This window comes from Mauremys mutica, chromosome 1 (assembly GCF_020497125.1).
Source record: "Mauremys mutica isolate MM-2020 ecotype Southern chromosome 1, ASM2049712v1, whole genome shotgun sequence".
Taxonomy (NCBI): domain Eukaryota; kingdom Metazoa; phylum Chordata; order Testudines; family Geoemydidae; genus Mauremys; species Mauremys mutica.
Genome location: NC_059072.1, coordinates 22,987,278 through 22,998,891, shown reverse-complemented (window position 1 = coordinate 22,998,891; position 11,614 = coordinate 22,987,278). Strand labels below are relative to the sequence as shown.

Genomic DNA, 11,614 nt, shown 5'->3' with positions numbered 1-11,614 from the left:
AGCCCACGAAAGCTTATGCTTAAATAAATTTGTTAGTCTCTAAGGTGCCACAAGTACTCCTGTTCTTTTTGCAGATACAGACTAACACGGCTGCTACTCTAAAATCCCAAAAAATAAAGGCTACAAGTCTAAATTGGCATGGATCTCCTTTGTCACCCAACAAGACATAATGTTTTTATTTGTAAAGTGCTTTGAGATCCATGGATGAAAGGTTCTATATATGATGTCAGTGGTGTCATTAAAGTATAGGTTTTCTTTTTTCCCCTTGAAGTCAGTGTGAGCAAGATCAGTCCCTTGTATAACAACTTACTGAAGGCAGACTGGAATGATTTCTTGAAGATAACAGAATCTTGATGGAGGATTTAATGCTGAATATAATCTCTGTTACAATTCTATTGTATCCATTCTCATGCACAGTAATTTGGGAGAGTATCTACTCAGCAATGTTTAGCCACCGTGTGCATGTATGTGCGTACAAAATATATAAATTATATTATGGTATTGCTTGAATGGCATTGTATATTATTGGACTGGGAGCTTGAACTGTGTGTCTAGAAGGAATTATGTCTAATCCATTTTTATGTAGTGTTCCATTACAGACACTGGTAGCAGCACAGAACTGATACTGAAGTTTATCCATGAAGTTTTGCCATATATTTTAAAAGGAGAAAAATGGTGTCAACATGCCCCCATGTGGTTGTAGACTCCTATACACAGTACCAGAGAGAGACTACTGTTTGCTCACTATTTGGGAGAGATTTAGAGGCAAATCAATCAGTTCAGCATCAAATCCAAATAAAGTACATGGAGATTTAGTGGTTTTTCTTTAAATAATCCTGCTGCCCTGTTACACTGCAAAATGAAATGAATGTACAGAATTGCTTTCCCCCAAAATCCTACTATCTCAAATGGATTATGAAAATGTTTAATGGTCATTTATTTTCATTGAGGCTTGAGACAATCTGAAAAGGATCCCTGGGGGTTTTCCTTGCTTTGCTGATATAATTGCTGCTGTTCTAACTTAGAATTTTAGGTGCACTTTGTTTTAATCAGGATTTCTGGGAAAAAAACAAAAACTCAACAGTTCTACCGGTAGATGTCAGAACCATGATGTGACACTCTGTAAATTTTGGTAGGTACCATCTGATATGGCTATTATTCATGTTTGCTGGCTCTGTGTGCAGATTCAAGAAGTGTTATGTATTACAAAGTAATCAATTATATTAATTATGGTTTTTTTAAAAGATAAAAAAGCAATTGAGAAATCAGGAATTAGAAGTTCATTTTTAATAATCTGCTCTCTATTCTTAAATAAATCAGTATTCAGAGATAGATGCATAATCTCTAGGCCTGAAAGTGTTCCCAACACTTTCAATCTCTCTTTGCTGTGAATGTTGACTTCAAAGAGAGTGGATGGCTCTCAGTACCTCACAGAACTGGGCCCATAGTAAATTTCTTCTTGTGGTGATTTTAAGCAAGTTGATGAGTTTCCTTAGTTGGCAAAATTAGATCTTTTTGCAGTGAAGGGCTGTATTCGGTGAGAGATTTGCTTCTGACAAAGTTTGCAAATATTTGTGAAAAGATCAGGTTTTGCATGCAAATATTCCTGAGGGGAAAAACTGGTCATTTTACAGGCATAGTCCTGGTTCTGTGTACAATAGATACTGCCTTTCTGACTGCTGAGATCAGAAGAAGTTCTCTTAAAAGTCATTATATTTGCACTTTTGGGAGCATTAGAATATTTTTGGTGTTGGGCCCGCAATGCTGGAGCTCATTCCTGTTGTTGGCTTTCAAGATCTCAAGTTTAAGAACAAAGAAATTGCCATTCTGCATCAGAGCAATGGGTCTTGAAGCCTAGAATCCTGTCTCTGAGAGTGGTCAACACCAGATGCTTCAGAGGATGCAGCATAAAACCCCACAGTGTGCAATTTACATTTGTTGAACTTCAGGGCACAGTATAAGGTCCATTCATTTGCTCATGCTCTTGCTTGAAGTGGTGTGAACGATATCATAAATAACACATGGGTTTTTCAGTTATAAGCCATGGTTTAAAAAAGGCATTCAGAAATTAATTTTGATGCTGCCACTCTTGACAGCGTTCATTTTAAACATGATTTGTTGATTTAAAGTCATCCCAATGCGTTGGCATTGAATACACATTACTGAAAATACAAATAATGAATGTCAATTAAAGGGCTGCAATTCAGAAGTTAATAGAAACACAGATATTAGGAATGGCAGACCCTACTGTATTTGGTCATCTTGTGTAATGCAGGACTGTCCACTACACTCCATTTTCTAGTGTTCTATTCAGTTTAGTTTTAAAAGACCCAAGTGAGAGACTATATGAGGTCTAATGGGTGTTACTGTCAAAAGGATTTTCCTGAAACTAGGACTAAAATTTTCCTTTCTTAATTTTATTCCACTAATCCTACATTTCAATCCTCTCCCTCTTTGGTGTTTGCCCCTTCATATGTTTATTTATATGTTCTCTATACCCCTTAACTTTCTGCACATATATAGATCTTTCAGTCATCCAAGATGGCAGCTATCACACTATGACCAGAGATAATTGGTTTCAGAACCTTAAACTCATGTCTTAGCAGCTACAAAGAAAGACTTGCAGTTTATCCTTAAGGGATGTACTGTAAGGTATATCTCTAATTCTGCTCTACCGCATATCAATGATTTTTCCCCAAATTGGATGCCTCATGCTTCCAATATTACATTTTTTTAAAATTCAGTATATAGCTCTTGTATGAATTATGTATGTATTTCTACATATATATTCCGTAAACTTTTTGACACAAATAATAATATTGAGAAATCTGATTTGCATTGCTGCACCATAAGCCAACTAAATACAACAATCTAAAATGCCATAAGGGCATGTTATTCTATATTTGCATAAAAATTGTTGTATTAATGCAACATAATTTTGAACCATCAATGTAACATGAAAACACAAGAAAACTGAACTGAAATGACTGGATAACATTCAGAGATATGTTTTTAAATATTAAGGTTTTCTTAAACCTTAAAAAACCCCACACAACCCTTCTTGCATATTGTCTTTCACTTTCCACCACTTTCCCCCCATCATTGAAGAATACAGGGCCTTATCTTGAGAAATGCTGATCAACTTTAACTCATATTGATTTTAGTGGGAAACTCCTACTGATTCCAATAAGAGATATGGGAGCACAGAATCTCTCAACATCAGGATCATATAATCTCATGACACTCCTTACAGGGGTCTTTGTTCTACAATGCAAACTACATCCAAGGTATAAAGTTATATCTAACCAAAGCCCAGCTGACAGCACTTTCTCTTTCCACCACAACCAACATGCAGGATAAAGAGTGGTGAGAAGAGAGAGATAGAGGAAGATAGAGAGGATGGAGCTGAGGGAGCAAATGGTTAAAAGAGCCCACAGTCTTTCAGGTTTTCTTTGATTATGATGTCTGTTACTGCATTGAAAACAAACTTGATGTTCTGAGTGTCTGTGGCGCAGGTCATATGAGAATATATCTCCTTGTCTTCTTTCTTTAAATTCAAGTCTAGGAACTGCTTCTTGATGTAATTTCCTGCATCTTCAAATGTGTTTAGTCCTAGTGGGAGACAACAGCAGATGACAAACATTTTTCACCAAAGGCTTCATAGCAGCTGATAACAAACAATTCTGTCAGGAAGATAACTTGAGGCACCCAGGCCTGAAAATTCTGAAATTAAGTTAAGCACCAAAATTCATATTTTATCATGTAAATAATTGGTCTGGTTTGGGGCTTGTCAAAAGGAGGAGAGCAGTAAGTGTGAGAAACAGAGGAAGACATGAGGAGAAAATAGAAGGACAAAAATGGAAAGGAAGAAAAAAGAGTTGAAGATAGAAAAGAAAGGACTGGCAGAAAGGAAGGTGAGAAGAGGAAGGAGTAAAAAGAGGCAAGAAAAATCACACATCTCAAATTTCAAAATTGACTAGCAATTTTGGGTGGCCAACTTGGGACACCTTAAAGGGGCATGATTTTCAGAAAATGCTGAGAACCCATCTTCTGAAAATTAGGCCCCTTTAAAAGGTGTCTCTAGTTGGGCACTCAAAATTGCTGAACTCTTTTGAAACAGCCTGGAAAATTGAGCTGTTTTTCTACTGGTAAAAGAGTTGGGGGACTTGACAAAGGGAGGAGAGCAGTAAGTGGGAGAAACAGGAAGAGATGAGAAAATAGCAGGACAAAAATGGAAAGGAAAAAAAGAGTTGAAAATAGAAATGAAAAGGCAGGCGAGAAGAAGAAATAGGAAAAAGATCCAGAAAAAGCAAGAAAGCCAAATAGGTCTAAGGATTCAATAATTGTTTCTTTACGTAATTTTCCTGCATTGTATTTGTGCTTCCCTAACGGAAAGAAGGATCCTGGAAGGAGGTTCAGGGGATCCACTTAAGCCAAGGGCAGAATGTGGAGGAGAAAACTTTTGCTGATTGCTGCCTGAAGACAATGGTGGACCTCAGTCATGTCTATGCAAGGCCAGATCCTAAGCCGGTATCAGCATAGCTCCACTAAATCTGGCCCATATTGTTTAACTATATGGCCTCAAAATTGAGTAGGAATTTTGGATAGCCAACTTGAGACACCTTTAAGGGGCCTGAATTTCAGAAAGTGCTGGAGAACCCATATTCTGAAAATCAGGCCCCTGTGAAAGGTATTCCAAGTTGGGCACTCAAAATTACTAGTCACTTTCGAAAAATTGGGCCTTAATGTACACATTAGGATAACAGTCTGGATCATGGCACTGTTTTTCTAATGGTGGATTGTAACCTGACTTAACATGTTCTGCTGCACGAGCCTGTAACAACAGCTTTTTTCTATATCCATAGAAATTATAACCTCCTAAAAGCACCAGCATTCACACATTTTACACTATATCTTTATATAATGCAGAAAAAAGGGGCCAGATTCAGGCCTGGGGTAAGTAAGTGAAACTCCATTGACTTCAATGGTGTTGCACCTGCTTATGTTGATTCTGAATTTGGTTGGATGTGTATTAGTATAGCATCCACACAGAATGATAACATAATGCCCTTTTGCCCTAATAACCTTCTGATAGCTCTTGGCAACTTTGCCGATGCTGATTATTTTAATGTATTTTTCATTGTGAAACCTACACCTTACCATCATATTCTGGAAAGCAGACACTGAGCTGAACTTTTGTTATTTTTTCTTGGAAGAGGTCCTTTTTATTTAGAAACAGCACAATGGAGGTGGTAGCAAAGTACTTGTGGTTACAGATACTGTTGAACAGGTGAAGGCTTTCATGCATTCTGTTCTGTTAAAATGCAAAAGGTGCCGATTAGAAGCTGACAGAGTCCATCATCTTGTGTTACTTGTACTCTGATGTGCTCTTCTATCAATATACCAGTATAGTGTGTTAACCGTTAAAAGGAGGGTATTAGGAAAAGGAAAGGGAACATAAGAATGGCTATACTGGGTCTGACCAAAGGTCCATCTAGCCCGGTATCATGTCTTCAGACAGTGGCCAATGCCAGGTGCCCCAGAGGGAATGAACAGAACAGGTAATCATCAAGTGATCCATCCCCTGTCGCCCATTCCCAGCTTCTGGCAAACAGGGGAAGGGAAGGTTTCTAATGTACCATCAGAGAACACATTAAATCTTCACAACTCACAAGAGATTTTTTTTTTCCTTCTGACTCACCACATTTTTATCTTCCACCAGGACCATGTCATAGGCACTGAGTGCAGCACAAAATATGATGCAAGTAACTCCTTCAAAGCAGTGAATCCACTTCTTTCTCTCTGATCGCTGTCCACCCACGTCAAACATTCTGGGCAGAAAAAAATAACATGCATACGGTGTGTAACAGTAGATAACTGAAGACACACTCACACCTCCAAAGTACACAAAGTAACTAGAGATGGATGGATATTGTAAAATATGTAGCTGGCTCAAGCCTTGGGTGGGCACTATTCTCCTTCCCCCTTGGGGAAGCCAAGCAGACCTGCATTTTTTCTTCCAAATGTGTATTGGGGATCCAGTACAAACCAAAGCCCTACTTCTCCAAGGAGCTGTGTGTGGCTGGCCCCATGCATTCATGCAGAGCTCCAATTAAGTCACTAGGGCTCCGCAAAGGTAAAGGAACCCATCCACCCAGAGCTCAGTGCAGGAGTGGACGTTAAATTTCCCATTGAAATGAATGGGGGAGGCGGCCCTTAGTAATAGACACAGACAGGGAGTCTCCCTAATCTTAAAACAAACAAACAAAAAAAAAACCACAAATCCATTATCATTTTCTTTGTTTAATTCTTGTGCATGTGGCGAGCTGGCAGATCGATCCATAGAAAGCATAGGAGTAAAGGGAATCCAACCTTGGTTGACCTAGCAGTAGCAATTAAGGCTCTGAGTTTTAAAGGTATTTAGGTATTGCTGCACTCATCATTGCAATGCCTAACTGATTTAGGAGTCAAAAATCTAATGTTTAAAAGGGATTTAGTCACTTAGGAGCCTTTGATCATCAAGCTGAGCTATGAGGTACTTGTATATTTTTAATATGAACCTTTTCAAAAATTGTTTAGTTGGAAGTATAGGTGTGTTGACAGGGGGATGTTTTACTCTGTGTCTGGAAAAGATCTTAGTTGGAAGCAGACATAGCCAATTTTCAAGCATAAGGCATAATTATGACAGCTGGTCATGAATTTTTCATCAATGTTTATTCAATGAAAAATGCAGTTTCTTCAAAATCAAAATTTTCTGTGGAAAATTTTTGACTGCTGGTTTTTTTAAATTTTTCTCAGTGATAAAATCCAAGCGGAGTCAACTCAAATTGAAACATATTAGTCTGTCACATTGAAACATTTTGTTTTGGGACCATTTGACATTAATCTGCATTTGCCTAAATTACTCGCATGAGTTCTGGTTGAGGTGACTCATGCCCCCATTCTACCTTATGAGCTGGGCTCCCTGGCTGGACTACATCTCTAATGGTGCCCTGCAGTTTCCCCTGTCCAGTTGAACTGTCACGGTGCATCATGAGAATCCCATGACAGTGGTGGGAGATGGAGTCCAGCCCATAGAAGAGAATGAGGGGAATGAAGCACCCAAACTAGGAGGTAGCGGGGGAGTTGTGGTGGTGGCAGTTAGATATTGAACAAAGCTGAAACTAAATATTGTGATTTGGTTCAACAAACTGAAATGAAACATCAAAGATTTCAAAATGTTGGACCATTTAGTTTTGATCAATATTTTTCAGAACTTTTGTTCCAAGAAAATTGATGACATTTTGATTTCTTTTTCTTCTTCCTGATTCAGGATGAAAACAAATGTTGAAGTATTGGAATTTCACACCAGATAGAAATTCCAATTTTTGACCCACACTAATAATTTTCAATTCCAATTCAAATCATAGTTCTTCTGTAAAAAAAGAAGAAGAAAGAAAGTAGATGCAAATCCGTAATAGTAAAATGTTTTTGCATGCTGCTAAAATCATTTAGGTAACCAAATTTCACAGGAATCACAAGGCACCATGCAGGTGGCACAGCATGAAACCTATTCTTAGACATTCGCAAATGTAAAGATGCTCTTTTAGGTCTGCTGCTGCAATCCCTACTCAGACAGGAAGACTGTGGGAGTTTTACCTGTGTATGGACTGCAAGATTAAACCCTAATTCAAATTCCTCAGGGATCTCTTAAAAAGCATTTCATTATGAACTTAAACTTGGTGAGTTTACAACATAGTATTTTGCTTGTTTCAGTTATGAACTATCAAATAAGTAATAAAGGGTTCAAAGATACCACAACTGAGTTATTAACATACCAGCCTTTCTGGATAAGTAGCATCCAGAGGAATCAGGCTTTTGTAATTATTTTTTCAACTTTTTACAAAGAGCTTGAAATGTGACAAACCCACCAAGAAACATCAGAGGGTTTTATACCTGAAGTTCATATCTTTGAAGGAAAACTGAGTCTCAATAATTCCAGTTGTTTTCACTCTTGAGCGCAGAACATCTTGGTCGTTGGGAACATATCCAGGAGCTGTCAGCCTGTCCAGATCATTGAGATAGCTAAAGAAATTTAACAGAGTTTAGTAATCCGTGAATCAAAGGGGATTTCTGATACCAATAAAACTGAGTGTTTTTTCCCCAATATAAATGGGCCTGTGTTTGCTTCTCATTCTCTCTTCCACACCTGTCAACTGGGAGAAACTCCACTGAAATCAATAGAGTTACACTTGTGTCAAAGTATTTATTTGGATCCATTCTATTCTCACATACAGAGTGGTATCTCATAGATTTCAATAGGGATCTGCCCTCATAAAGAAGAAAAGAATTTAGTTCCATGCATTCAACATCTGTTGGAAAACTTCAGCTCCAGCACATCTTTAATCTTCCTCCAGCATGCTAAGAAAGCACAGGTCAGAAAGGTAGGTTGTCTAGTTAACTTAGTTCAATCAAGTAGAACAGGGGTCGGCAACATTTCAGAAGTGGTGGGCCGAGTCTTCATTTAGCACTCTGATTGAAGGTTTTGCGTGCCAGTAATACATGTTAACATTTTTAGAAGGTCTCTTTCTGTAAGTCCATAATATATAACTAAACTATTGTTGTATGTAAGGTAAATAAGATTTTTAAAATGTTTAAGAAGCTTTATTTAAAATTAAATTAAAATGCACAGCCCCCCAGACAGGTGGCCAGGACCCGGGCAGTGTGAGTGCCACTGAAAATCAGCTCACGTGCTGCCTTCGGCACGTGTGCCGTAGGTTGCCTACCCCTGAAGTAGAAGTTGCCAGCGTGACAAAATCCCTCTGATAAAAGGAGATCTGCCAGGAAACTGAGCATTAGACAATGCTGCCAGGTTGTTGCTATAATATCTTTCCTCTTCTAAATGGAATAATGTCATAATGAGTGAACCTAATGGTTCAGAAGAATTCACAACTAAGGTTCATTTCCCTGCACATGCATGAATATACAAGTTGAAGGTCCAGGAATGTGTGTCTTCTTTATTATTAATTACTACTGTTAATTCACATGGATATTATAGTAGCACAGGGAGGCTTAACCCAAGTTGGGGGCCCATTTTGTTAATATCCTCACAGCACCCCTGTTACATGAGGAGTACCATCCCCATTCTACCAAGGAGTAAACTGAGGCACATAAGTTTAAATGCCTTGCCTGGAATAACACAGGAAATCTGTGGCAGAGCCAGGGATTGAACCAGATCTCATGAGTCTTGAGTGTATTGATCATCCTGAAGCTCACCCTTCTCCTATCCCTTTTAACTTCAAGTAAAGGTTTAGAAATGGCTCATCAGTAATCCAACTCCCTAACATGTAAAGATTCCCTCCATTAAGAGGTTAAAAGCTAACATAAAGAGAGTTATGAACCAGCAACAAAAAGGAAGGCAAGAACTTTTTTTGGCTTATAAGCATATTGACTCTTACACCTGATGTCCAAATAGCGACAAAAGGTAAAGGCAAAATATATCAGTTTTGATATGTGATCTAACAATGGTGTCAGCATCTTCAGACCTCTAGGATGTCTGTGAGCTGGCACTTTTGCAGTGATTTGTTTATCAAGGCAAACAAGGAATGTAGCCGGAATGGCCGTCTCTCTGATGTTTCTTAGGCTTTGTGCTTTTTTCATCTCTCACACAAGATCCACCCAGCGTGGGATGTGCCTATGTACAGTTCAGCTAATCAGAGCACTACAAAAACAAACGCCGCAGCTCACCATCCTAATCTGGCACTGTTTAACATACCTGCAAATTTAAAAAGTGCAAGCGCTGGGATTTCCCAGTCCCTGCAGATTAGTAAACAAATGGGATTTTCATATTGTAAACTGAATAGACCTCACAGAAGGAAGAGTACTTCAGCTCATCTGAGTATTTCAATGACAGCCTGTTATGTTTGTCCAGCAGAAATGGCCAACCTATTGTTTTAAAATTGTCATCTAATTCTTGTTCATTGGGTCTAAATTCCTGTTCTCTGAGCACATGGCCTAGCAGTTACTCTAGCCAGAGGTCAGTTTGTGGGAGGCAGGAGCCACGGCAGTCCTCACTATGTATAAATGTAGTAAAGCACATGTGTGTATGCTAGTCAATATACACGCACCTTGGGTCTTCTTAAACACAAAAATAATCAAGTGCCTAAACAAGTCGGAAGCATTAAGTGCTAGTTCTGTCATTCCATAGTTCAGGCTGCAACTGAATTTCTATGATAACCCTGGTTTTTTTCCCCCGTTACACTGACCTTAAATTTGGATAAATTGTGTCTGACTCTAAGGTAAAAATTTTCAGCCAAATTTGAACTGATTTGGACAAGGAATTTCTAAATTATGATACCCTAAAAATACAGATGGCCTCCAGAGTTCAAGAAGTTTAAGAAACACAAACAAACAATAAAAACACCAGAAAGAAGGAGAGTGTCCAAACTTACTCACCTAACAAAAAAGTTCAAAGATCAGTCAATGAAACTCTTGGGGCCAGATCCTCAGCAGGTGTAAATTGGACTATCTCCATAGAAATCAGTGGAGCTATACTGAATTACACCATCTGAGGAAGTGGCTTTTATTATGTATTATTTGTATTACAATAGCGTCTAGGGGCCACAGTTATGGATTAGGTTCCCATCGTGCTAGGCCCTGAACAAAACACAGAACAAAAAGATGGTCCCTACTCCAAAGCACTTACAATCTAAGGGTAGGTCTATACTTACCGCGCAGGTCGACGCGGAGGGTTCGACTTCTCGGAGTTCGAACTATCGCATCTAATCAAGAAGCGATAGTTCGAACTCCCCATGCGCTCCGGTCGACTCCGGAACTCCACCACCACGAACGGCGGTGGCGGAGTCAATCTTGGAGCCGCGGACTTCGATTCCGCGGCGTCTGGACGGGTGAGTAGTTCGAACTAGGGTACTTCGAGTTCAGCTACGCTATTCGTGTAGCTGAACTTGTGTACCTTAGTTCGACCCCCCCCCTTAGTGTAGACCAGGCCTAAGTAGTTTTAAAAGTAATTTAAGTGCAATTTTAGAATGGCTAGTTAGCTCCAGTAGGCTTTAAGCTGACCATGAGAGCTTTGAATGCAATGGGAAAACTCACTTGTTCTTTAATGGTGCAGGATCATGGTCTGAAGGTCTGATTTTCAAAGATATTTAGGCGCCTAAAGATGCATATCGGTATCTAGTGGTATTTTAGAAATATCTATTATCTCTTCATCATTTACCACTCTACCAATCTTGTGTCATCCACACATTTTTATCAATGATTTTCTGCTTACTTCCTGATCATTGATGAAAATCTTGACTAGCATCAAGCCTATGTGGTGTATTGAAAATTGTGTTAAAATTACAAGCTATCACTTTAAGTTTGCAAGGGGTTTGAAGGGAAGTGGATGACCTGGGTCTTTCAGAGTCAGTCTCCAAGAGCCAACCTAGAGCAAGGTGGGACGAGTTGTGTCTCTCTACTTTCTCACTGTTTTTGGTTCTTTGTGTTATGGTTCTGGATTTTAAGAAATAAATTAGTGTCACGTTGCAACTGCCACCTTCCAGAAAGAATATTTTTTTATACAATTTCTCTGATTGAATGTTGTGAACCTAATAACCTAGTACCAACCTCAGGGAAA

General features: G+C 38.9%; 1 protein-coding gene across 10 annotated transcripts in view; it reads right to left on the bottom strand.

Moving 5' to 3' along the window:
- Positions 1-1,444: 1,444 nt before the first annotated feature.
- GNAT3 (G protein subunit alpha transducin 3) overlaps positions 1,445-11,614 on the bottom strand; it is a 68,719-nt gene continuing 58,549 nt past the window's right edge. For all 10 annotated transcript variants that reach the window (XM_045000778.1, XM_045000788.1, XM_045000779.1 and 7 more), the window contains 4 exons: positions 7,936-8,064; positions 5,702-5,831; positions 5,161-5,314; positions 1,445-3,612 (listed from right to left, as the gene is read on the bottom strand). In XM_045000778.1, coding sequence (XP_044856713.1) covers positions 3,422-3,612; positions 5,161-5,314; positions 5,702-5,831; positions 7,936-8,064 — 604 coding nt within the window. In that variant the 3' untranslated portion in view covers positions 1,445-3,421. The remainder of the gene's footprint in view (positions 3,613-5,160; positions 5,315-5,701; positions 5,832-7,935; positions 8,065-11,614) is intronic.